The sequence below is a fragment of the Capricornis sumatraensis genome, chromosome 7 (genome assembly GCF_032405125.1).
Source record: "Capricornis sumatraensis isolate serow.1 chromosome 7, serow.2, whole genome shotgun sequence".
NCBI lineage: Eukaryota > Metazoa > Chordata > Mammalia > Artiodactyla > Bovidae > Capricornis > Capricornis sumatraensis.
The window spans coordinates 100,271,450-100,299,133 of record NC_091075.1 but is presented as its reverse complement, the minus strand read 5'-3'; the positions used below and the strand labels follow the sequence as shown (position 1 = coordinate 100,299,133).

At 39.3% G+C, this 27,684-nt stretch overlaps 2 protein-coding genes across 3 annotated transcripts in view; one reads left to right on the top strand and one right to left on the bottom strand.

The window, feature by feature from the left end:
- Positions 1-7,854, top strand: part of LOC138082136 (placenta-specific gene 8 protein) — a 34,463-nt gene extending 26,609 nt beyond the window's left edge. Inside the window, exons 4-5 of the mRNA XM_068975421.1 lie at positions 3,504-3,622; positions 7,572-7,854. Of these exons, the coding sequence (XP_068831522.1) occupies positions 3,504-3,608 (105 nt within the window). The 3' untranslated portion in view covers positions 3,609-3,622; positions 7,572-7,854. The remainder of the gene's footprint in view (positions 1-3,503; positions 3,623-7,571) is intronic.
- A 6,705-nt stretch (positions 7,855-14,559) lies between these two features.
- The window catches only part of COPS4 (COP9 signalosome subunit 4), a 38,455-nt gene continuing 25,330 nt past the window's right edge, over positions 14,560-27,684 (bottom strand). Inside the window, exons 7-10 of one of the 2 annotated variants that reach the window (XM_068975152.1) lie at positions 26,654-26,824; positions 22,755-22,870; positions 21,052-21,136; positions 14,560-15,037 (exon numbers count right to left, since the gene is read on the bottom strand). In XM_068975152.1, coding sequence (XP_068831253.1) covers positions 14,904-15,037; positions 21,052-21,136; positions 22,755-22,870; positions 26,654-26,824 — 506 coding nt within the window. In that variant the 3' untranslated portion in view covers positions 14,560-14,903. The remainder of the gene's footprint in view (positions 15,038-21,051; positions 21,137-22,754; positions 22,871-26,653; positions 26,825-27,684) is intronic. The other variant, XM_068975153.1, reaches the window with a different exon arrangement.

The window sequence follows — 27,684 nt, the reverse complement described above, 5'->3', positions numbered from 1 at the left end:
GGGGCTTTTCTGGTGGCTCAGCTGGTAAAGAATCTGCCTGCAATGCAGAAGACTTGGATTCAATCCCTGGGTTGGCAAGGTCCCCTGGAGAAGGAAACAGCTACCCACTCCAGTATACAGTCCATGGGGTTGTAAAGAGTTGGACAGGACTGAACGACTTTCACTTTTCACCACACACTGTGTACTATTTTATGCAGCTTCTTTCACTCAGTATGATTTTTTGAGGATTCATCAAGTTGTTGTGTACACTTAAAATGTGTTAAGAAGGCAGATCTCATGTTAAGTATTTTTAACCCCAAAAAAATTAGAAAAAAAAAGAAAATATTTGAATGGCAAATAAATACATAAAAAGATGTTCAACATCATCAGTCACTAGAGAAATGCAAATGAAAACCATAGCGAGGTACTGCCAGACACCTATTGGGACAGCTAAAATAAACAGATGAACTCACACCAAGTGTTAGCTTATACGGAGGAACTGAAACCCTCGTGCACTGATGGTTGGAGTGTAAAATACAGTTTCTTAAAAAGTTAAACATAGACCTGCTTTTTGGCCCAGGCTTTCTGCTCCTAGATATCTACCCTGCAAAAAGATATATCTGTATCAAGACTTTTACACAAATGTTTAGCGTAGTTTTGCTTGCAATAGCCAAAAACTAAAAAAACAACCCAAATACCCCCCAGCAGGTGAATGAATAAACAAATTGTGGTCTATCCATGTAACAGTATACTACTCAACAAAAAAAAAGGAATGAACTATTGATACAATTTGGATGAATCTCAAGATAAATATAATATTAAGTTGCGGGTAAAAATTTCAGGATCATCACTAAAAGGATAAAAATTAGTTGTGGAACATGTGAAAGTATTAGACGAGGACTTCGCTGATGGTCCAGTGGTTAAGACTTCACTTTCCAATGTAGGGTGGGGCATTAATCTCTGCTCAAGGGGCCAAGATCCCACCTGTCTCAAGGCCAAAGAAACAAAACATGAAACGGAAGCAATAATGTAACAAATTCAATAAAGGCTTTAAAAACAGTCCCCATCAAAAAAAAAAAAAAAAAAACACTACTAAAGGGAACAAAGGGCTTCCCTAGTGGCTCAGAAGGTAAAGAAACTGCCTGCAATGGGGGAGACCTGGGTTCAATCCCTGGGCTGGGAAGATCCCCTGGAGGAGGGCATGGCAACCCACTCCAGTATTCTTGCCTCCATGGGGTCGCAAAGAGTCAGACACGACTGAGTGACTAAGCATAGCACAGCAAAGGGAACAAAAGGAACCAGGAAAGGTCTATTCAGCCAAAAAAAAAAAAAAAAGTAGGAAAAATTAACATTTGATGAATAGGAAACATAAAACAATTTGCCTATCTCATCGGTGGGAATGATTTAGATGTCTCTGCTGTGCTAAAATGTCTTTACCTCTTATTATTTCTCTTAGCGCTTTTGTGGTAAGTCCTTTGGAGCCTGCCCTGTTATGCATTGGGTAAATAGCTCCCCACTTATCTCACCCCTCTTCTTCCCTGGGGCCCTGAAACCCACATGAGGGCTGTCTGTTAAACAGCTCTGCACTGTGTCCCAGGCAAGGCCACAGCTGGCAGTTCTGGGCTGGCCCAGCCACTGAAGCTGGCTTCAGTTAACCTCCCACCTTTCATTCCCCAGCCTGTTCCTTCCTCCTTTCTGATCGCACAGGTTTTGGTTTGGGGTTTATCTAATGCAGTGCCCCTGACTATGTTAAGTTTCATGTTTCTGAGTTCTGTTTTACTTTCTCCACCAACATAATCCCATCTGCTTCATTTTTTTTTTTAATTTCTGAAAATTTCTGGCTTACTGAGTTCCCCTAGCCCTATTTTCTAGTGCAGCTTGAATGTTATTTAACAAAGCTCTGCAAGCACATAGTTGTTAAAATTATCTAATTTACAAGGTTTGTTGAGAAAAATAATAGTCCCCAAACTTCTATTCCCTATTTCCTCTTTCCCAGAGCTGTTTACCTCCATATCTCTAAATTGTAGACTGGTATTGCTACCTTTTGACTGTTCAGTTGGGGGCGTTGTCTATGGGCCTCCCATTGTGGAAGATGAGAATTTAGTTCTGTTTTCTCCCCCTTCTGCACCACGGACATGCACCCTACCCCCATCCCACTGCCTCCAATATGTGAAGTGAAAGTTGCTCAGTCTTGTCCAACTCTTTGCAACCCCATGGACTATACAGCCTACAGAATTCTCCAGGCCAGAATATTGGAGTGGGTAGCATTTCCTTTCTCCAGGGGATCTTCCCAATTCAGGGATCGAACCCAGGTCTCCCACATTGTAGGCGGATTCTTTACCAGCTGAGCCACAAGGGAAGCCCCCTTCCAATATGATTATATATAAGTTTGGCTAAGTCCATATTTAGCATTTACATTATGACACCTATTTTTGCTCTTCAGAGCTGAGTTGAATTGTGTAATGAACAATGATTGTCTTTTCTACTAAACTTAGTTTTTCCTACTATTAATAACTCTTGACTTTTTCATTAGGAGTTTCCCATTTACTTAGAAGTAATCCAATCCCAAACTCTTTCCCGTTTTCTAAATCTCTTCCCTAAACATCAGACAGACATTCTATCATCTTCTTCATCTTGATGAAATCACTCCAAGACCCTGCCATCTCCATCGCCATGACCTGGGGATTCCTTTAACCAATCCTGCATGTTAGGCTCTGGTTTCTTATACCCCACATCCTCTTCTTTCTTAGTTTGCTTCTTCATTCTGGTGGGGGCACCCTCTAGGAGCTTCCTGATACAGGGAAGGGTATAGGAGAAAAGAATTTTGAGATTTTACTCCCTGAAACCGTTTATTTTACCTTCCTTTGATAGTTTGTTGGATATATATTTTTTTTTTCAATCTTTTACCTCTCTTTAATCTTTTACCTCTTTTGCCTCATGGACTCTTTTTCCTTTTTAAATTTTATGTATTTACTTTGGGGGGGTGCTGTGTTGGGTCTTTGTTCCTGCGAAGGCTTTTCTCTGGTACACGGGGGCTCCGCAGGGTGCGGGCTTCTCATTGCAGTAGCTTCTCTCGCTGCAGGGAACGGGCTCTAGAGAGCATGGACTTCAGCAGCTGTGGCACGTGGACTCAGTAATTGTGGCTCCTGGGGTCTGGAGTGTGGGCTCAATAGTTGTACGGGGCTTAGTTGCTCCATAGCTTGTGGGATCTTCCCAGACCAGGGATCCAATCTGGGTCTTCTGCACTGGCAGGCAGGTTCTTTACCACTGAGCCACAGGGAAGCCCCTGGTTGGATATCTTCTATTTTATATATTATAAAGTACAGGAAAACATTTGATGTGATAAAAAGAGACAGGAGTTATGTGGAGACATCAACTAACATTTTCCTGACTGTATCCATCCAAACTTCAAATTCAAAGGCTCAGAGCCTTCTGCTTCTCTTCAAAATGTCTTGAAAACCCACAAGTCTTTATTTCCACATAGGTGGGTTTTTACATTCTGTTTCTTTTCTGTTTTCCAACAGGGATCCATTTGTGACGACTACATGGTGACCCTTTTCTGTCCTCTGTGCTCTCTTTGCCAAATCAAGAGAGACATCAACAGAAGGAGAGCCAATCGCACTTTCTAAAAAAAGAATCAATGGTAAGTCCCAGAACCTGTGAATGTTTAGGAATGTAATAAAGGGCTTTGTAAATGAAGTATTATTTTGAACAATAATTCAATAATAGCAATTCTTTAAGTCTTTCAAATGTTATCTTAATATAAAGATAGATTCTGATTTCTTCTTATGAGGAAGATAGCCGTATGGGCTTGTTAAAGCTACTATGACAAAATCGCCTGAACAGGTTAAACATCAGGAACTTAGGTCTCACAGTTCTAGAGAGAGACTATGTTTTGGTCTTTCTTCTTATTAGGACAGTAATCCCATCAAAGGGACCTCATCTAAACCTTGGGGACTTCATGATCTCATCTAAACCTGATTACCTCCCAAAGGCTGCATATCCTAATACCATCCCAGTTTGGGAAGTGAGACACAAACATTCAGCTCATAACTCTGTATTTTGAAACTGTATTTTTATAAATAAAGGGATGACTTTTCTAGACTTCTCAGAATTCTGGTGGTCTAATGAAAACACCACTTGCAAAAGCATATATATATATATATATAAAATACAAGAGTGTGGTGAGATACGAAAGTAGTGGAAAACACGCTCCCTCCTAATACAAACAAACTGACAAAAGAAAATAGTAAATAATTATAAGGTAGTACAGCAAATGAAAATTATGTTATGTAATATTTGGGTTGATTGTGGCATAAAGCATATCAATACTTGAGGTGAGGTTAAACAGAAAAGTCCTATTGGAGATGGTAGAATTTGAAAGAGGTGAAATACTATATAGAATATTTGGAAACGTTATGTAGAATGTCATCATCTGAAATTCAATCAAGTCATTTTTCAACTCACTCAAGATTCTCAGAATTAGCTATTGAGGATGTAGTAAAGTAGAAATCAACCTGATTTGGACAATCTTCTATAGAACATATCTTGAGTATGGGAAGAAAACATTAATTTTCCCATTCTTTGCAAAAATTCCACTTCTTTTCTCAAGTGAATGAGAACTCTGTATAGGTTAACAAACATAACTCTTGGAAGGTACATTTTTAAATAGTCACGCACTTAGCAAATAGTGTCTCAAGTAGCTAGTACCATGCAGGACACTGTTAGGGGATTTGGGGGAACAAAAGGATATAAGTTGTCCTCTTGTCCTTTGAGACTTTATACTGCAAAAACCGGCATTGATAAAATGCAAACTTTGACCAGTGCCTTTAGTCAAAGTGCTATTTGATGCTCAGAGGAAGAAAAGGTGATATTCTGTGAGATGTACAAGTGAAAGTTTCTTGAAAGAAGTGGTTTTTGATTCTGAAGAGGAAGTGAGCATCAGGGTCTCAAGAGGAAATAGGTGGCACTCAAGCTGTGGGAATAGAAGGATTTAACGAAACCACCTGCAGGGTGGGCGGGAGGCACAGGGACTTGCGGGGTGGGTGGGAGGAGACAGAAGATGGGAACCACAACCACCCCTGGGCCTCTGGAGGAGGGGAGGGAGCAGTGGCTAGAACCCCGAAGGAGAAAGCTGTATGATGGCTGCCCCGAGAGGACCTGAGCAGCCGGGGCAACCCTACAGGAAGAGTTACTGGGGAAGGCGCCCTGGCCTCACATTCTGACATCCTTCTGGGCTTCCCATTGGCTGAACCCACCAGGAAGGCAGAGACAAGGGTGGTATTGCTGGGGTACACAGGTCAGCCTCCCAGAGCACAAGGCAGGGTGGACAAGGGTAGAAATAGATCAGATGGGACCAACAGAAGATTTCTGACTCAGGATGGGATTTTAATGAATAGAAAAGGGTGTTGCCTCTCAAGAGCAGCATGAGTGAAACCTGAGTGCTGTGCTGTGATAAGGCGCTTCAGTCATGTCTGATTCTTTGTGACCCTATAGACCATAGCCACCAGGCTCTTCTGTGCATGGGATTCCCCTGGCAAGAATGCTGAAGTGGGTAGCCATGCTCTCCTCCAGGGTATCTTCCCAACCCAGGGATTGAACCTACGTCTCCTACAGCTACTGCAGATGATGCTTTCTGGTTGAGCCACCAGGGAAGCCCAGTGAAACTACAGAGGCAAAAAGAGGAAAATCATATTTATGAGTTTAGGTTCCTCTTGGCAGGAACATAAAAGGGGGAAAATAATGAGAAATGAAATATTTTACTGCAGGGCCATGAATATTAGGCTAATGATCTGGGCTTTTATTTGGTAAGCACTGGGGAGTTATTTGGGGGCTTCCCAGGTGACCCTAGTGATAAAGAATCTTCCCACCAACGCAGGAGACATAAGAGACATGGGTCCAGTCCCTGAGTCGGGAAGATCCCCTGGAGAAGGGCACGGCAACCTACTCCAGTATTCTTGCCTGGGGAATCCCAAGGACAGAGGAGTCTGTTGGGCTACGGTCCATAGGGTTGTAAAGATTTGGACACGACTAAAGCAACTTAGCATACAGGCAGGGGAATTATTTTAGGTTGTAAGTAAAGGAGTAACATAGGTAGAGTTATGTTTGAGAAAATTTAACCTGGTAATGTTATGTACACAGACTGGACAGGGTAAGGTCAGAAGCAAAGAGGTGGCATTTCAACACTGCTTAAATAAACACATGAGACAATTTGGATAAAATATTAAGAGCTACCCACACACACATAAACCCTGGCATCTGAGCTTTTTTTTTTTACTTCAAGGAAATTATTTCTCTGAATTTTTAAGCTGGTTTGCTGTAGAAATATCTTGGTGTCCTGACTCTTACTCATCAGCTTGGACCCTATGTTATTCATTGACAATAAAACTTTAGATCTCCAAATATCTGTAATGGGAGAATCAAAAGACAAAGATCAATGAATAATGTGATTTATGTTGAAAACAGACTGAGGCAGAGAGGTACAAGAACCAACTAAAAAGGGAGAATATACAAATTTCCCAGAAGCACAGAATTTTAAATAATTAATGAAGGTATGCCTCCCCATAAGGAAAGAAAGCATTATTTCCCACCTCTTAAGTATGGGTTTGCATAGTGACTTTCAAAGTGTACAGTATAGAAGGGGGAGGGGTGGGGAGGCGAGAATAACCTTGGAAGACTAATCAGGTGGAAAAGCCTGACAAAATTACTTTAGCCAGTTATCATCATCGGTGGTGTCCTGTTGATACCACATACCCCTGAAATGATGTGAGGAAACTGGCACTTCACCTCTGTGGTCTTCCTCTCAACACCCCACAACTCCATTCTAACCATCAGAAAAACGTTAGACTAAAAAACTGAGGCCCATTCTGCAAAATACAAAAATTAAGGCAGATTCTCCTCAAAACTGTCAAGGTCATCAGAAACAAGAAATGTCCAGTCACGGTTTAGAGGAGCCTGCTGCTGCTGCTGCTGCTAAGTCGCTTCAGTCATGTCAGACTCTGTGCGACCCCATAGACAGCAGCCCACCAGGCTCCCCCATCCCTGGGATTCTCCAGGCAAGAACACTGGAGTGGGTTGCCATTTCCTTCTCCAACGCATGAAAGTGAAAAGGGAAAGTGAAGTCGCTCAGCTGTGTCCAACCCTCAGCGACCCCATGGACTGCGGCCCACAAGGCTCCTCCATCCATGGGATTTTCCAGGCAACAGTACTGGAGTGGGGTCCCATTTCCTTCTCCAATGCATGAAAGTGAAAAGTGAAAGTGAAGTCACTCAGTCATGCCCAAGGAAACATAATGAGTAAACGCAATATGCTATCTGAGTGGAATCTTGGAACAGCAAAGGGACATTATGTAAAAACTGAGCAATCTGAATAAAGAACAGGCTTTGATTAAATAATCTATCAACATTGGTTCATTAGTTGTGATAACACCTACCACAGTAAGATGCTAGCCAGTCAGGAAACTGGTACAGGTATATGGAAACTCTCTTGCAACTTTTCTTATAAATCTAAAATGATTCTAAAATTAAATCTTTATTAAAAATTAAAAAGACTATTGAGAAAATTTAACCATATTTTTTGTGTGTCCCTCGTAGGTGAAGAGCTCCCTTTTCCCCTTTTTTTCTGTGGTCTCTCTCCTGACCCGGTGAAGAGCTCTTCCTGAAGCAACTAAAATCAACACCTCTTCAGCTTTTCCACTTTCTGCAAGTGAAATAAAATTGATATTTTTAATCACAATCAGTTGGGTTTAAAAAAAAACTGAACTTTTATTTCAAAGGAGTGTTATCCCTCAGTTTTGCTAAATGGTCCAGCGTAGTTTCTCCTTGCTATTAAGTTTTCCACCTTATAAATTCTGTATTACATTTTAAAATATAATCAAATAAAAGATTTTACTAGCATGACTCTTTACGGTTCTTTGCTGTCAATAAAATGTCTTCATGTCATTAGTCAATTCCAAGGGTCAATATCATAATTTTGTTCTCGTAGTTTGTTTTCCTAACAGGAGATTTTGGCCCACAGCAATTCAGCTCTCTTTCATCTAAGAAGTTTAAGAGAGAGAGAAAAAGACTATAGACAACTCTTCTAAGAAAGTGGTCCCCAACCTTTTTGAACCAGGGACCGGTTCCATGGAAGACAATTTTGCCATGAAGGAGGGCTGGGGGCAGGGATGGGGTGGGATGGGGTGGGTGGAGGAGAGAGAGGGAAGGATGATTCAAGCACATTACATTAATTGTGCACTTTATTTCTATTATTATTACATCAGCTCCACCTCAGATCATCAGGTATTACATTCCAGAGGTTGGGGACTCCTGTTCTAAGACACTCACAGTACATTTAACCAATGCTTTCCCTCCTTTTCATGTTATCTACAAGCAGTATTAATGCTGACAAATAATGCACTAAGCTCTGCTTCCCAACTGCATACCTGATGGTTTCATTGTTGTGTTATTTTCTCTTTTGCAAATGAGGTATCAAAACAAGTAATAAAAACTCAATTGTCAAATTCAGTATGATTCAATTTTGGTTAAAAACTGATAGATCAATGTGTGAAGTCATCATTTCTTTTTTTCACGTTTCTCATCCTGTTTATCCTCTGCAACATTTTACCCTGCTGAAAATCTCACTTCCTAATTTCCTTTCTTTCTCCCCCTATACTTCTGAGTCCATTTCATTTGTTGGGGTGGAGGGTGGGGGAAGGCAACCTTCAGACTAGTAGAAATAGCTACTGTAAATAGAAATATCTATTAGTAGAAACATCTACTGTAAATAAATATTTCACTATAAGTATACTGTGAAATTTCAGTGAGAAAAAATGTAAAACCACCTGGAACTTAATAGGCACTCAAACTTGAGTCCTTTGCCCCCTTTTTTCACTTGCCTTATAGATGTAGGTGTTTTGCAAGGTTCTATCCTGGGTCCATTCCTTTCACACCTCCTAGTCTTCTTGGAATCATCTACTCTCATAGCTTCAGATGCCTCCTATACACCAAGAAGGACTGTATTTCTAGTTCTTCTCTTACTATTGATCAGAATGTCTCTTCCACTGCCTACAAAACAAGTGCTTCTTGGTCCCCTACCCATTCTCTACCCAACAGGTCAAACGATTTCACTACCCAGGTTTTCAAGGTAAGAAATCTAGATATCAGTGAAACCTAGATTGTCTCATCACACCCTTCTCCCTTCTCACATCTACTCAGACACCAACTTCGGTCACTTAAACTCCACTTGATAACCCTAGTGGACGATCTTGTTTGTTCCTGTATCTGCAGTGCCTAGAAAAATGCCTGACACCTAGTAGATACATATGCAAATCGCTTGGGCCACCTGATACCAAGAACTGACTCACTGGAAAAGACCCTGATGCTGGGAAAGATTGAGGGCAGAAGGAGAAGGGACAACAGAGGATGAGATGGTTGGATGGCGTCACTGACTCAATGGACATGAGTTTGAGCAGCCTCCAGGAGTTGGTGATGGACAGAGAAGCCTGGCATGCTGCAGAACATGGGGTCACAGAGTCGGACATAACTGAGCAACTGAACTGAAGAGATCGTTTATTGAATGAATTAATCTGTCCTCTCCTCTTTGTCAGAGAAGGCAATGGCACCCGACTCCAGTACTCTTGCCTGGAAAATACCATGGATGGAGGGGCCTGGTGAGCTGCAGTCCATGGGGTCGCTAAGAGTTGGGCACAACTGAGCAACTTCACTTTCATCTTTCACTTTCATGCATTGGAGAAGGAAATGGCAACCCACTCCAGTGTTCTTGCCTTGAGAATCCCAGGGATGGGGGAGCCTGGTGGGCTACCGTCTATGGGGTCGCACAGAGTTGGACACAACTGAAGTGACTTAGCAGCAGCAGCAGCAGCTCCTCTTTGTCTCCACTGCCAAGAATGTAGTCCAAGCCCGTATTACATCTTTTGAGAATCATGTTTATAGCTCCTGAATTAGTTTCTTGGCCTCTAGTAACTCCAGCTCCCATTGCTTTCTCCCCAGTCCATCCTGTACATTGCTTGCCATGAAAAAATTGTAAACATCCTAAAAATCCTAAAAAAATTTCCCTGATCCTTCACGACATAGCCTCAATCTACCTCTTTAGCCTATTCCACCACCATCATCGTTTTCCCTCTCCAAATTTCCTGTTTTCCCTACTTCGAACACACATACTTATTTCAAATTTCCAATTCCAAATGCTCGATGTTTATATATATGCAAGCAATTGACTTTTTAAAATATATATATCCAGTTGTGCTGGGTCTTGGTAGCAGCGCTTGGGATCTTCACTGTGGCACACAGGATCTATCGTTGCACTGTGTAGGCTTCTCCAGTTGTGGCACCGGGCTCAGTAGTTGCAGCGTGTGGGCTCAGTCGCCCTACGACACATGGGTTCTTAGTTCCTGGACCAGGAATCAAACCTGCAACCCCGCATTGGAAGGCTGATTTGTAACCACTGGACCACCAGGGAAGTCCTGAAAGCAACTGACTTTTGTATATTAACCTCGTATCCTGCAACTTTGCTATAACTGCTTATTAGTTGCAAGAATTTTTTCTTCTGGTTCCTTGAGATTTTCTACATAGATAATCATGTCAACTGTGAACAGAGATAGTTTTATTTCTTCCTTCCCAGTTCAGCTCAGTCTCTCAGTCATGTCCACTCTTTGTGACCCCATAGACTGCAGCACACCAAGCTTCCTTGTCCATCACCAACTCCCAGAACTTGCTCAAACCCATGTCCATTGAGTTGGTGATGCCATCCAACCATCTCATCCTCTGTCATCCCCTTCTCCTCCTGCCTTCAATCTTTCCCAGCATCAGGGTCTTTTCCAAGGAGTCACTTCTATGCATCAGGTGGTTAAAGTATTGGAGTTTCAGCTTCAGCATCAGTCCTTCCAATGAATATTCAGGACTGATTTCCTTTAGGATTGACTGGTTTGATCTCCTTGCAGTCCAAAAGACTCTCAAGAGTTTTCTCCAACACCACAGTTCAAAAGCATTAATTCGTCAGAACTTTCTTTATGGTCCAAATCTCACATCCATACATGACTACTGGAAAAACCATAGCTTTGACTATACGGACCTTTGTCAGCAAAGTAACATCTCCATTTTTTAATATGCTGTCTGGGTTGGTCATAGCTTTTCTTGCAAGGAGCAAACATCTTTAATTTCATGGCTGCAGTCACTATCTGCAGCCAATCTGTATTTAAAGGCTAACTTTCTTTTCTGGTCTTACGGCATCACCCAGGACTTATAATACAATGTCCAATAAGAGTGGTGAGGGAATTCCCTGGTAGTCCAGTAGTTAGGGCTCTGTGCTTCTGGTGCCAAGGGTGCAGGTTCAGTTACTGGTGAGGGATTCCACAAGCCCCTGGGCATGGCCAAAAAGATTGGAGTGGTAAGAGTGAACAGCTTTGCCTTATTCCTGATCTTAGGGAAAAGAATCTAGCAATCTAATTTCTCACCATCATGATCTTAGCTATAGGGTTTATGTACATCAGTTCAGTTCCGTCACTCAGTCATGTCCGACTCTGCAACGCCATGAATCGCAGCATGCCAGGCCTCCCTGTCCATTACCAACTACCGGAGTTCACTCAGACTCACGTCCATCGAGTCAGTGATGCCATCCAGCCATCTCATCCTCTGTCATCCCCTTCTCCTCCTGCCCCCAATCCCTCCCAGCATCAGAGTCTTTTCCAATGAGTCAACTCTTCACATGAGGTGGCCAAAGTACTGTACTGGAGTTTCAGCTTTAGCATCATTCCTTTTGTACATATTCTTTATTAAATTGAGGAAATTCCTCTGTATTCCTAGCTTGTTGAAATTTATCATGAATAGGTGTTGGCTTTTATAAAAATGCTTTTTCTGTACTTACTGGTATGATCAAAGAACTTTTCTTCTATAGCTTATGGATGTGATGAAGTACATTAATTGATTTTTTAATGTTGAACAGTTTATACATCTGGAATAAATCCCACTTGGCCATGGCATATAATTCTTTTTATGTATTGCTGGATTTGACTCACTAATACTTTGTTAAGAATTTTTGCATCTATGTTCATGATAGATACAGAACTGCACTTTTCCTTTCTTGTAATATCTTTATCTGGCTTTGGTGGAAGGATGATGCTTGCCTTAAAAAAAAATAAATGAAGAAGTGTTCTCATGCTTCTATTTTCTGAGACTGTAGAGAATTGGTATGATTTCTTCCTTAAATGTTTGATAAAATTCACTAGTGAACTCATCTAGGCCCAGTGCTTTCTGTTATGGAAGGTTATTAATTATTGATTTAAAAAATTTAAGTTATAGGCCTATTCAGATTATTTGTGAGAATTGGTAGATATCGCTTATAGAATTGGTCCATATCATCTAAGTTATCAAATTTATCAGCATAGAGCTATTTATAATCATCCTTAATTATTCCTCCAATCTTCATAGGATCTGTAGTGATGACCCCTTTATTTCTGATATTAGTAATTTTTGTCTTCTCCTTTTATCTTAGTCTGGCTAGAGTCAATCATTTTATTCATTTTTTCAAAGAAACAGGCTTTGATTTCATTGATTTTCTATTAACTTCCTGTTTTCAAGTTTCAGTGATTTACACTCTACTCTGATTTTTATTATTTCATCTCTTCTGCTTACTTTGGATTTAATTTTCTTTTTTTTCTAGTTTCCTCTTGTGGAAGCTTATTGATTTTAGATCTTTCTTCTTTCCTAATACATGTACTGTGTCCCACAAATTTTGATAAGTTGTATTTTCATTTAGTTCAAAATATTTTCATTCTTCTTGAGATTTCTTCTTTAATCTGCATGTTATTTAGAAGTATGTTGTTTAATCTCCAAGTTTTAGGGAAATTTCCACCTATGTTTATTTTCAGTTTTATTTCATTGTGGTCAGGGAGCATACATTTTATGATTTCTATTTTTTTTAACTTGTTAAGCTGTGTTTATGACCCAGGATATGGTCTACTCTGGTGAATGTTCTATGTGAGCTTGAGTGTACTATCGTTGGATGTAGTTTAGAAATATCAGATTAGATCCAGTTGATTGATGGTGCTGTTGAGTTCAAATACGTACTTAGTAACTTTCTGCCTGCTCAATCTGTCCACGGCTGACAGAATGGTGAAGTTTTCAAGTATAGTGGATTCATCTATTTCTCCTTGCAGTTTCATCAGTTTTTGCCTCACATTTTTTGTTGTTGATTAAAAATATTGTGATTCTATTTTCCCCATCCTTTCTTAGTGTATCAATTATATATACTTCTAAAATTTTATAGTTCTGAAATTTCACTCTCTGATTACACTACCCATCTGTCCTTGACACCTTCAGTTTCAGTTCAGTCGCTCAGTTGTGTCCGACTCTTTGCGACCCCATGAATCGCAGCACGCCAGCCTCCCTGTCTATCACCAACTCCCAGAGTTCACCCAGACTCATGTCCATCGAGTTGGTGATGCCATCCAGCCATCTCATCCTGTTGTCCTCTTTTCCTCCTGCTCCCAATCCCTCCCAGCATCAGTCTTTTCCAATGAGTCAACTCTTGACATGTTGTCTAAAAAAAAATTGTTGTTTAGTTGCTAAGTCGTGTCACAAGTAGGCTAACAGGGACTGCAAATATCCAGCTGGCTTTTCCCCAGGTCAGATAAGGCCTTGGTAGAGTAATTTCCTTCAGAGGGCAGGCCTTTGTCATGGAAAATGATCTGGAAGTATTTCAAAATAGTCACTTTCTCCTCCCCTGAAACACAAGGGGATCCCTCATCTTAATCATGAGAACTTCCTGGAGTGCCAGGGGGTTTTAACTGTCCTGCCAATCCAAACTTATTGCTTTTATTTCAACCCCATGGGCTGCAGCCCACCAGACTCCTCTGTCCATGGGATTTCCCAGGCAAGAATACTGGAGTGGGTTGCCATTTCCCTCTTCAGGGGATCTTCCCAAAGCAGGGATCTAACGCACATCTCCCGCATTGCAGGCATTCTTTACCACTGAGCCTCCACAGAAGCCCTAGTCCATAGTTAGCCTCCAGTAATTTCTCAAAGTTACCATTTTGCTATTCACCAGTTACTGGCCCAAGCTGGTCCGCTCCTGGTAAGCTGACCTTTACTGTGACTCTGTTTATTTTTCCAGTTTTGGGAGTGGTGGTCTGCCCTGTGACCTCAATTCTCTGGTGGACCTAAGAAAAGGAATTGATTTTTTTCCACCTGTTAAGCCTTCTCTTGCTGTGAGGATGGAGTGACTACTTGAGCTCCTTACATGTTCGAGTTGAAACTGGTAGTTGCCTACAGACTCTTTTTTAAAAGTCCTTCCCCATGTTCTCTATGAAGGGAGGCTAGAATGATTCTGAGGAGTCTTTGCTGATCCTTCTCTGCTAAATAAAAAATTCCCCACTGTGTGCTCTCAGACTTGGTACAAGTATTTCATGTGCTGACTCTTGGCTCTGTGACTGTGAATACCTAGGGAAGAGGCTTTTTGGCTTATCTTTTCATTTCTTGCATACGGGACAAATAATTGTCTGCAGAAGTGAAAGGGAAAAGGAACAAAAGACTATTCACTAATTAAAAACAAAAGTACTACTTTTATTTGGCTCACTTCTCCATTTATTAGAATAACCACCTGTGGAGAGGCACAAAGCACTTATTTTCACATGACTACAAAGTTATCACAAATCCCAAACTCCTTAGCCACAGATATGTCACTTACTCTGTTTAAAGAAAAAGCTTTCAAAACATCTGAGTTAGCTTGATACAGAGACCCTGAATAAATGGGAACTACATATTTTTTAAATGCTTGTACTTCCTGCTCTAATAATGTCTTCTTTAAATAGAATCCAGCATAAAAGGGATTGAAATATGTAAGGTCATGATGCAAATGTTTCTGAGAGATAGTGAAATGAATCCGTACAACATGGGAAAGGTGTAGTGTGCACAGACGGCCTGCAGGAGTCACTGAGCCATCTGGGCCTCCATGGCTTGAGCTGTCCATTCTGGTGCTGTCTGGCTAATTTTCTCCAGCAGGTTATTCACTTGGAAACACAGTGACTGGATCTGTTTGTCCCATGTTGGCAGGGCTTCTCGTGCTAGAGAAAAAAGGAATAACGTACAAAGCGGAAGTTACTCCTTTGCGACCATAGTGAATGTGAGTTAGAAGACAAAATACAGAAACGCTGATTTTTTAAAAGTTTAATACGAAACTCTTGGCTGATAAAATTAAGCTAATTAAGCAAACAGTTAAGAAAAGTACTCCAGTCACTGGCACAGAATATAAAACAAAACAAAAATATACAAAATATACCCAATCAAACCACCTCAGCCACAACAGTAAGATGACTTCACTTAAGTTAAAGCACTGAAGTGCTTTTCTCACTCAGTTTATACCTTAAGATCCCCTGGAGGAGGGACAGGCTACCCACTCCAGGATTCTTGGGCTTCCCTGGTGGCTCAGTTGGTAAAAAATCTGCCTGCAACGCAGACCTGGGTTGGATCCTTGGATTGGGAAGATCCCCTGGAGAAGGGAAAGGCTACCCACTCCAGTATTCTGGCCTAGAGAATTCCATGGAGTGTACAGTCTGTGGGGTCACAAAGAGTTCGACAGGACTGAGCGACTTTCACTTTCTTTCACTTTATACCTTCATAAGACACTGCCACCTACTGGGGAAAGTAAGCCTATTTACCTACTCCACGCTGTCTCTACTGGACTCTAAAGAATATTTTAATATTTAAACTCCACACAAAAACGCTCACGATCTAGCAGGCTTTTCTCTGCACAGCAATCTGCAGTTAGAAATGAAAAACTAGGGAGGGAGCAGCTCCATCCAAAACAGCATCAAGATTTACAAATTTGGGCACAGAATTAATGACGGGAAAGAAAACTATAAAATCTGACTAAAGGACATAAAATAACTTGAGTAGAGATACAAACCACATTTCCAGCTGGAAAGATGTAATATCTTAAAAGTATCAGTCCTTTTCTATTAATACATAAATTTAAAGAAATTTCCAAGACAATCCCCCCTTGCTCTGTTTTGCTTCCTGAACAAGATAAAATTACTGAAGTTAATATGGAAAAACTGATGTTTGAGAATAGCCAAGATAATTTTGAAAATTAAAAACAGGGGAAGGATTATAGTATATCTACACAACTAAGTATTATTCAGCCTTAGAAAGGAATGAAGTACTGACTACATGTTATAACATGAGTGAAACTTGAAAACACTACATTACATGAAAGAAGCTGAAAGGTCACATATTGTATGGTTTCATTCATATCAAATATCCACAACAGGTAAATCCATAGAAACAACAGAAATTAGCTGCCAGGGGCTGGAGAGAGAGAGGTATGAGGAGTAAGTGCTTAAGGGGTATGGGGCTTTTTTTTGAGAAGATAAAACTATTCTGGAACCAGGCAGAGATGGTGGCTGTACAACACTGGAAACATACTAAATGATACTGAATGATTAATCTCACAGATGTGAATCTCGACTCAATTAAAAAATAGTAGTGGAGGGACAGGGTCTGCTCTATCAACAGCAAACTCTCTTATAAATTATGCAATATTGTTACAGATCCATGGAACAGAAAGAGATCCAAACTAATTTGTGAAAAGTGTGTGCGTGCTAAGTCGCTTCAGTTGTGTCCGACTCTTTGCAACTCTACGGACTGCAGCCCGCCAGGCTCCTCTGCCCATGGGATTCTCCAGGCAAGAATACTGGAGTAGGTTGCCTTGCCCTACTCCACGGGATCTTCCTGACCCAGGGATCAAACCCACGTCTCTTACATTTCCTGCACTGGCAGTCGGGTTCTTTACAACTAGCACCACGTGAAACCTAATACACTTCAAAGATCAGAAAGGATGCTTTATTTAATAAATGATACTCATATAATTGGCAATCTATCTTTAAAAAAAAACAGCTAGACTATGACTTAAAATTATACACAAAAATGAACTACAGACTGAATTTGTAAATATAAAACAATAAATAAAATACTAAAGAAACTTTAAATATTAATTTAACCCCAAAATGAAGGAGACTTTCTTACTCAATACAGAAAACACAAAAGTCATAAAATTAATAATGGACATATTTGGCTGCAAAAAAAAACTTTTAAATGTGTCTGGGGTTAGGGTTTACGGTACACATTGCCTAACAGAAACACAACTGTTAGAATGAGAAAAGTATCTGTAACATTGATATAGGAAAGGTATGGAGAAGAAAGGAAGGAAATATGTAAGAAAAAATAACAATTCACAGATGAGAAAATGCTAATGACCAATACATGGAAAGATTTAAACTTCACCAGTGCCAAGGAAATGTACAGTAAGACAATAATGCAGTATTTCCCCCCAACAACTGGCAAAAGATGAAAAAAAATAGAATATCCAATTGTTAAAGCTTCATTCTCTTATGTTGGTGGAAGTGTAAATGGCTATAGCTTTCTGAGTAGCTATTAATCAAAATACATATATCCTCTGAAACATCAGAGTATGCAACTTCTGAGACTTCGTTCTAGAGAACTAAGTGTCCCAGGATTTAAAGATTTGCACAAGGAAACCACCTGAATGTCTAGCAACAGGTGAATAGTTGAACTCCATGAAATAACCACACAACTATTAAAACAAATAAATTAGATTTTATATCTAGTGACTTGAAAATATGTTCATGGTACATTAACTTAAAAAAAAAAAAACACTTTATAGAATACTATGTACTTTAAGGTAGGATGCCATTTTTTAAAGTCCCTACCTTTTTTTACTTATCTATATAAGCATGTAGAAAGACAGACAAGATTTCAGACTAATACTAGTTGTGCCAGACAGGTGGGGTTAGAGGAATGCAAGAGACAGTGAAAAGATATTACAGACTCTTCCTTTAGTCACTGGTGTAATATTTACTTCTTAATAAGAGCAGATTTACCATTGTAATTTTTTTAATCTAAGAAAATTAGAAAGGAAAATATTCCATATTCTATCAAGTTGGCAGACATTAATTTAAATTGTTTTTTTACTTGGTGACCCCTCTGCTATACTATTCATCATATACTGTATTTGTCAATTCAATAATTATTTATTTCCCACTTACAATAGGCAGGGCATTGGAAAAGATGCTGGACATACCATGGAGAACAAGAAACACTTAATACTGATCACTAGGAAGCTGAGCTTGGTAACAGAAACAGGCATTTAGACAAAGAGCTACAGAAATGGAAATAATTATGATTAATGCTAGCAAGAAATTCAGGGTGACAAGAACATATAACTTAGAGCTACTCCTAAACTGAGGAGTCAGGAAAATCATTATTGATTAACGCTGTTGAAACTAAGACATGGGGACAAATAGAAGATGACTGGAGAGGCTAGCTGTGGAGGGATGGCTATTCTGGAATGTCTGATATGGGAAGGAACTTACAGTGATGGAGAAAACAAAAAGACCTGTGGGCTGGACTGGAAAGAGAAATTCATAAAGGGTCATGCACGATCTTTTGGAGACTTTGCAGAATTTTACTCTACAAGCAATGGGGAAACCATTCAACCAGCATGTAATGGAATAGAGTAACACTGAATCATTTGGTTTTTATTTCTTTTTTCTGCCTGTTTGCATTTTTCAAAGATCATGATCACTCTGGCTATAGCAGGGCAATGGGACTAGAAAGAAGCAATTGCAGACATGAAAAAAAACTTAAGAGGCTATTTCTTAAGCCCAAAAGAGGGCACAGGAGCTTAGAATAGAGTGGTCACAGGAACAAATGAAGAAAAGTATGTGGATTCTAGATACACATAAGACAGAAAGTTGAAAGGATTCTGGGCAGCAAAGAAAAGAAGGGGTCAAGGATAAGGGTGCTGGAGAAGGTGAACACTCTAGTTCTGGATAGCTGGTTGGTTGTTCTGAGAGGCAGGCAGGGAGGGGAAATGGTCAATGTGGTTTTGGATATGTTCCTTCTGAGATGCCCACGAAGCAGTCAGGTGGGAAACACCTATTTGTCAATTAGAGCCGCTGAGTCTGGGATTCAGAAGGGAGACTTACACTAGAAATCTAAGTATTGTCTGCATAGAGATGGATCAATAGGAGTAGATGAGAGGGTACCAGGTTACTAGGGTAACTCAGCAGAGCAAGAAGAAAAGGCCAAGGAGTAAGTCCTAAGCGCCCCAATATTTAAATGTAAAGCACTACAGAGTCTACAGAGATGGCTGGGAAGAACACCTGAAGAAAAAGGCAGAGAAGCAGGAGAACATGGTGAAGGAGATGGACAGAAGTCAAGGGGGTGGGGGGCAATCAAAAAGGAGTAAGTGGTCAACCCTATGCGATATGATGCAAAGCCAAGATGAAGCCTGAAAGATAAAAGGATTTTTACTAAAACAGAAGAGACCTGAGTATGTTTAAATATTGATAGAAAGAAGCCAACAAAGGAGGGGGGAAAAGGATGAAAATGGGCAAAATAATTGCTAAGCTCAAGTTCTTTAAAAAGATTTCTGTTGGGGGTAGGGAGTGGCAGAGTTCGGAGAAGGGATCCCAAGTGGAAGAACTAGAAAGAGAAATGGAAACTATCTCCAGTATAACATGAAAGAAGAAAAAGACAAAACTCAATCTATATTTAACATTTAGGAGTTTATAAACCTGATAAAGAAGTTAAGATAATTTCATATGAGCAGCTTTTTTTTCTTCTCTCTATGAACAGGAAATGCAGTCTTCTCCTGGGTGAAGGAGGACAAAAGTTGGAGATTTAGGAAACTGAAATCAGAACCAGTCACTGCAGAGTAGGGAAAAAGAGTGGGCTAGAGAAATGTACAAAGAATCCCAGGCAGTGTCGAGAACCCAGGACCCTGGATTTGCAGCGCTATCAATCAATCTGGGACTCTTGACTCTTCTCCAGCAACCCTAGTTTAGCTACTCAAGGACAGGCCTGGAAAAGCCAAAGGATGGGGTCATTCAAGGTGAAGACCTGCTGGACAGCAGGAACAAAGTTAGTAGGCAAGTGGTCTGGGGCCTCTGCGAAAGAGTAACTGAAATGATGAACCATGAACTCTAAGCTGGATAGGAAGAACGGCAAAACTTTAAAAAGGGAGACATCCCTGGAGGTCCCGTGGTTAAGACTCTGTACTCCCAATGCAGGGGACCCGGGTTCAATCCCTGGTCGGGGAACTAGATCCCACATGCCGTAACTAAAGAGTTCATATGCTGCAACTTAAAAAAAAAAAAAAGATCCTGCATGCCACAACGAGGCACAGCCAAATACAAACAACTTTTTAAAATAATAAAATAAAGTAAAATAATTTTAAAGGGTTAGGATGACAGGAGGAAAGTGAAAGTCACAGACGGAAGGCTCCAGCACGGTCAAGGAAGAGGTGAAGCAGACGTACCCGAGAGAGACCACTAGAAAGGCTGGGGAAAGGCCATGGCCAGAGTCGGGTATTTCAAGTCACAACTGTCCAAGCAGAATGGTTCTGGTACAGTAAGGTCCAGGGCACAAGTGAGGTGGCAAGAGGGGCTGAGGAGGCATTAAGACAAACGAGATCTACTTACCTGTCTGCCTCCATCAGTTTAGTGAGCTGTTGAATAGGAAATGCAACTGTCCTTTCTACACACCCATTACATGGTATAGTCAATAAATGTTTGGTGAGTAAATGAATGAATACAGCAATCCCAGTTTCAATTTTTCCTCCTTGCGTTTGGACTGCAAGGAGACCGACCTAGTCAATCCTAAAGAAAAGCTCCAATACTTTGGCCACCTGATGTGAAGAACTGACTCACTGGAAAAGACCCTGATGCTGGGAAAGACTGAAGGCAGGAGAAGGGGATGATAGAGAATGAGATGGTTGGATGGCATCACCAACTCGATGGACATGAGTTTGAACAAGCTCCTGCTCATGGTGAAGGATGGGAAGCCTGGCATGCTGCAGTCCATGGGGTCACAAAGAGTCGGACCCGACTGAGTGACTGAACAACAACAACAACAATTTCTCTAGCAAATAAGTTCATTCCAGTAGTAAGATTCTGCGTCAAAGGAAAATGCTTGGCAATTGCTCACTCAGCATGTTTTAATCACAAATACACAATACTGTCATTTCATCATGCTATAACCAAGCAAAACTTCTTACTTTCAAAATGAACTATCCCATCAATCTGATCAATAAATCCATTCATACGTCCTTCTGTGATCATTTGTGATGCTATCTTTTCTGCCTGTTTAAAAAAAAAAACAAAACTCTTAGACATTTTAATTATCATATCGAGTTATTCACACATGCTCATCAACAGAACTGAAAGCTTTTGGGTTAGCTGACCATCACTAAGCCTTATGTATGTGTTCATCTGCCGTTTGTTACAAGGGCAAATCTTGTAAATCTGCCTATTTAATTCCCCAATTCTTTCTGGGTACAATCCATTCTTTTACGCTAACTGGGATCTGTTTCTCTTGTAAGATTTTGAACAAGCACCTAGCCCTCTTAGCAATTTTTCCTCTCTGCTCAAAATCAAACTCACAATTTTTCTTCTCTCTGGGATCCACACCTCAAAAAAATCCCTAGCTTTTCTTCTTTTATTTCAGTTCAGTTTTCACATTATCACCCCCAAAACTATTTAAGACAGTAGTTTTTTTGAAGGAAAAACTGAAAGGAAGAAGAGTGTTCAAATTTAACAGGGAAATGAAAGGACTTAAAAGACAATTAAAGGGGAGCAGAAAGTCCTCTGATTCCTAAAGACATACTTCATGTTTACTGTCTGTTAAGGAAACTGGGTTGTAATAGTCATAGTAATTCTGATCATGTTCATAATCAACCCTAATTCACTCCCGAACAGACTGTGACTAGCAGTCTCAGCAAGGAAGTCATGCCTCAAAGCCTAAGAAGCAAGCATCTATTAATGGGAACTAAAGCTTTGGTTCCAAAATGGTTCCACTGCCTCCACTGGGTATGAAATGCATACATGTAAAGGAACTGTGTTAGTGAAATTTTAATTCAGTATTTTCTAACAGATAAAAGGAGACGTGACCATAACTGCATGACTTTAAGGTCTACAAGTTAGTAAAAGTAAGGTTGATTGCTTGCTTTATCTAAAATTAAGAGAATGTTTTGTAGATGACACCTGAAATACCCTCTAAATAATACTGGCACTTTTCTGGAATTTATACATAGCCAACCAAATCATGACTAAGAATGAAATCAACTCCCTGATAATGCAGCCAACTTCTTAAGTTAAATCAACCACAGAAGTTACAATAAAATAGCTTATATAAAATAGCTTACCATAGTCATTAAAGGGCAGGAAAAAGAACTGAAGCAAATGGTAGTTAAAAATCAGAAACCACTTTGAAGTGGATTTGAACAGATACGAAACAAAGATATTCTTACAAAATGGGAATCATAACCTGGAACCCCTTTAAGATTTCCATTCTAGGTCACTTTACCATGAATTACAACTTTAAAAAAATCCAAAACCAAAGACAATTAATTCCATTATAGTACTATTTTAACACTGAAATAATTTACTTCCATTTATCTGAGGCTTTTTATTTATGTTTTTATTGTATACATACAATGTATACAATATTTACCGATTATAGTCATCCCTCAATATCAGCCCTGGGAGGCTGGTTCCATGAGGGCCCTGGCTACCAAAATCCACTGAGGCTCCAGACCCTTACATAAAATGGAGTAGTACAATGAATAGAGCTGGCCCCCTCCATATTCACAAATTTTTCATCCACAGTTATTGAGGTCCAACTGTATGTATTTTATTTTCTCTTTATATCAATGATTTAGTCTCTTAACTTCCTTTTTATGTATTGGAAATAAGAAAATACCTTAGCTGCAGGAATCTCTAAAAGGGCTCCAAGTTCTTCAAAAGTAATATTATTATATAATTTGCTTGCAGACAATAAATTGTGTTCAATAACAGCTCTGTCCAAGATGCTAGAACCTTAAATATAAATAAGAAAGTTATAATTTTGAAACTAGGTTTACACTCTTAAAAAACGCATCTTTAAAAAAAAAAATTTCCAGACATGTAATAATTCATAATCATTGTCTTTATTCTTATCAACATTTTAAAAGCAACCAAGATACCCTAATTGGTACATTTGGAATCATACAATTAAATAAAAATAACATTTAGAAGATGACTGGGAAGTAGCTACTTATTAGCTGAACAGATTTAGTCCTCTGGATTTGGGCTTTTGCTTCCTTGGACTAGTTAGCAGCTTCATTGCCTTCTCTTCTCTTGCTATAAGCACAGATTTCATCAGCAAGCAGCAGCAAAACACTCATGCAATCATGCTTACAGCTTGATAAGTCAAAACATACAGAGCAATGGGAATGTCTCTGTTTCTCTGGGCACTGCACAACCACTGTCCTGAGGCAAATGTGAGAAGTGTTTGGATGGCAAGATCCCTTCGTGAGATCTCAGGCATAGGCTCTTCCCCTCAGAAAGATAAAACAGGGCCTGACAGAGTTCTGGACCTAAGGCCCCATCCTGAAAGTGTTAGACTGTTGGGCTCACCCAATTCTTTTTTTCCCTTTTATTGAGATATAATTAACATGTAACATTGTATTCATTTAAGGTATATAACACAGTGAGTTGATATATGTATATACTGTGAAATGATCATCACCAGTTTAGTTAACTAGCATCATCACCTCAGTCATAATTTTTTTCTTGTGATGAGGACTTTTAAGATTGACTCTCTTAGCCACTTTCCAATATAAAGACCTAAATAAATAGGAAAATATGGAAGATTTCATATTGTTAACTCCCCAAATTGATCTACAGGCTCGGTGCGGTCCCTAACAAAATCCCAACTGGCTTCTTCACAGAGATTGACAAACTCATCTTAAAATTCACATGGAAACTCAAAGGACCCAGAGGAGCCAAAAGAATTCTGAAAAAGAACAAAGCTGGAAGGCTAAAAATTTCTGATTTTACTACTGAGACACAGTAATCAAGACTGGGGAATTCTGGTGTGAAGACAGACATATAGAATAACGGAATAGAATTTAGAGTCCAGAAATAAACTCACATTTACAGTCAACTGATTGCCACCAAAGATGCCAAGGTAATTCAGTGGGGAAATAAAGAGTCCAACAAATGGTGCTAGGACAGCTGAATATTCACAGGCAAAGTAAAGTTGGACCCCTACTTCACACCACATACAAAAATTAATTTAACATTAATCAAAGACCTAAATATAAGTGCTGCAATTATAAAACTTATAGAAGAAAACAGAGCAACTTTTTATGACCCTGGATTAGGCAGCAGCCTTTTAGATACAACACTTAAAGTACAAACAACAAAAGAAAAAGCATAAATTGGATTTCATAAAAATTAATTAATAACGTTTGGGTTTCAAAAGATACCATCAACGGTGAAGAAACAACACATACATTGGGAGAAGATACTTATCTGGCAATGATAACACCTAGAATATATAAGAATTCACACAATTTAATAATAAAAAAACCAAATAACCCAATTTAAAAGTGGTCAATAAGCATATGAAAAGGTGGTCAACATCATGACGCCCTCAGGGAAATGCAAGTCAAAACCATAACAAGATACCACACTTCATACCCACTAGGATGACTAGTGGGTATGAAGACAATCAGACAGATAATAACAACTGTGGGAGAAAACATGGAGAAAATGGAACCCTCACACACAGGAAGGTAAACTGCGGCAGTCATTTTGGAAAACAGTCTGGCAGCTCCTCAAAAGAATAAACACAGTTACCATGCTGCTGTTGCTATTCAGGTGCCCAGTCATGTCCAACTCTTTACGACCCCATGGACTGCAGCATACCTCTTTATCAGCTGATGGACATTTAGGGTGTTTAATGCTGTTGTGAACATTCATGTAAGAGTTTTTGTACAGACATTAGCTACCATATGACCCAGTAATTCCACTCCTAGATAGATATCCAAGAGAATCAAAAATTAAAAAAATAAAAAACCTATGTCCGTACAAAAACTTTCACATGAATGTTCACAACAGAACCTAACTGTCCATCAACTGATGAAATACAATGAGGTAACACAATGTTATCTGGCAATAAAAGCGAATGAAGTACTGATGTACACTACAACACAGATGAACCGTGGAAACATCAAGGCAAGTGAAAGAAGCCAGTCACAACAGATCACACACTGTATGGTTCCATTTATATGAAATGATCAGAACAGGCAAATCTACAGAGCAGAAAACAGCTTAGCAGTAACATTGTAAAACCCTGGGAATATGCTAAAACCGCTGAATTGTAAGAATAACAACACCACTATGTCTCAAGAGTGCTAGCCTAGGGGTTGTAATGACAATAAACAAAGATGGTCACGAAAAATAAATAAAGTAACAAAGGCTAAAATGGAAAAAGACGACAAAATACCTGTCCTATATACACAGTCTCCTGTGAGAAATTTGAAAATCATTTGCATTCTCAGAGATCCTAGTTAGAATCCCTCATTTTAGAAGAGTAATCTGATTTTATTTTTTCTTTCTCTGGCCAGAAAGCACAAAGTCAAATCTGAAGTTTAACTATATCAGTTCTGGAAACTTTCTCTTATTTATTTAGCTTTTATCAGATAACTTCCTGCAAAATAATTTATTAAAGTTGCTCAGAATAAACAGGAGACAAGAAATCTTAAAATTAGAAAAAGAATAGCAATGGTCAAAACACACCCATTACAGGTGGGCTATAAGTTTAATTTTTTAAACTTTCTAGCAGCCTATCAAATTAAGAAAATCAATCAGTTTATCAACTCACATTATTTAAATTAAATCAAGTGCTTGGAAAATTACAACTAATCCTAAGACTGAAATGGAATTTTTCTCACTATCTTCATAAAGAATATTCTATAGAATAAATTATCTCCTTTAGACAGAAAGATAATTATTTGTTTCTTAATGTACAATTAAATAAAAGAAATTCAATAGGTCAATATAATTGCTTCAGTAAATCTGGGATCTAGGGCAGTGACTGGTGAGGTATATATACCTTTTTGCCAAATCTTATATAAATAATTGTATACAGCTAGATTCTCTTCAATATGGGATGACAGTGAGTCCAAGGCAACAAGTCTGACAGATCTGCATGTCTGTCTTGACCTTTTCCATATTTCTAGTGATCTACATCTGTATTTTTAGTCATGTGTGCTACTGTTATAAGCTACCTTAAAATCTCTATAGAGGAACATACACAAAATTATTGATGTTATGAACAAGCATCTATTAAAAAATCTTTCCCAGCAAAGATAGTATGACTTAAGCAAATAGTAGGAAACATAACACCAAGTTCTATTCTTATTGGAAACACTTACCCCTTAATAAGCTTGCACAAGCTACTGTGCCAAATTTTGCTCTATCTAAAACAGGACTGGGTAATTATGTTCTGTTACAAACTGATGTTTAAAATTCATTAAGGTACTTACCAAATGGTTTGAGTTTTAAAAAAATCAGGTGCTATAAGCCTAGCCTATAATTCTTCTGCCTTTTCAGTATCCAAAAAATATTCCAAAAAATGCTTTCCAATAGGTCTACCCTTATATTTCAAACTCATATCCATGTATGATATTCATCTTCAGTCAATATTCATTTTTTATCAAGCATTAGATAAAAATATTACAGAAAGACATCAAGACTCTTCAAATTTAAAATATGTTCCACTAGTGTGACCTGAATGTTCACTACCACATACTTATAAGAAGTAGTCATTACCATCAGCTGTAGTTGCTTTCTGGTGAGGCATCAGCATGGCAGCAAATTCTTGAAGTTGATTTCCTCTGATGATCCTATCTAGGTACATTTTCTCTAGGATCCCATAAGCAGCAAGCTGCTGGCACCTTTCATCCTTAAAAAGAGTAGCTAGCATCCGAGAACGCTGCTGTCCTAAGGGAAACAAATGAGCATCAAATATTCTCACTCTTCTTTCAGTGAAAAACAATCTTTCTTAGGACCCAATTTTTGCCTACTAAAATATACAGTTGATCCTCATCATTTGTAGTAGCTATGTCCTATAACGTCGCTGCCAACACTGAATTAGTGAATGCTCAACTGCTGCTCCTACGGTTGACACAGGTTTAGGTTCCTATGAGCTCCTGGTCACAGCATTTTTGTCAGCTGGTCAACATGTAATCTTGTCTTGTGTGTTTGTTTAAAGGCACCTTAATTTATGGCTTACACTATAAACTCATGTGAAAGAACTTATCTAACTTACCACACGTATATTCTCCGTAAGACACATCACAGACTTGCCACACTTGAGAACACAGTATAATACTATGACACTATGCTTGGGGACCATTTAAAAACAGCAAAACCATCAACAAATGTGTGAAAATGTGAAGAGTATCAAACAGACCACAAAAAAGGACATTTGTTCATAGTAGGAGAGCTGAAACAATGTAGAACATCACCTTGTTTGACACCAGCTGGAAACAATATAAATAAGTAGAGGGGCTCAAATTTTTTGCTGCTCTGCACATGTCTGCAAATGACTGTAAAAGCACCTCAAGTATTGATTTGGGAGGGGGTGACAAATTTTAGCAAGTAGGTAGATTCACCTACATGGAATCTGTGAATAATAAGGATCAACTCTATATTCATCTGTGAAGATTATGATACACAATCATTCTCTCAGGAGCCAACAGGGCCTGGTTCCAAGACTCCCTCATAAATACCAAAACCTGCCAATGCAAAAGTCACTTAAGTAAAATGATGCTCTATTTACACCACCTTCATATATCCTC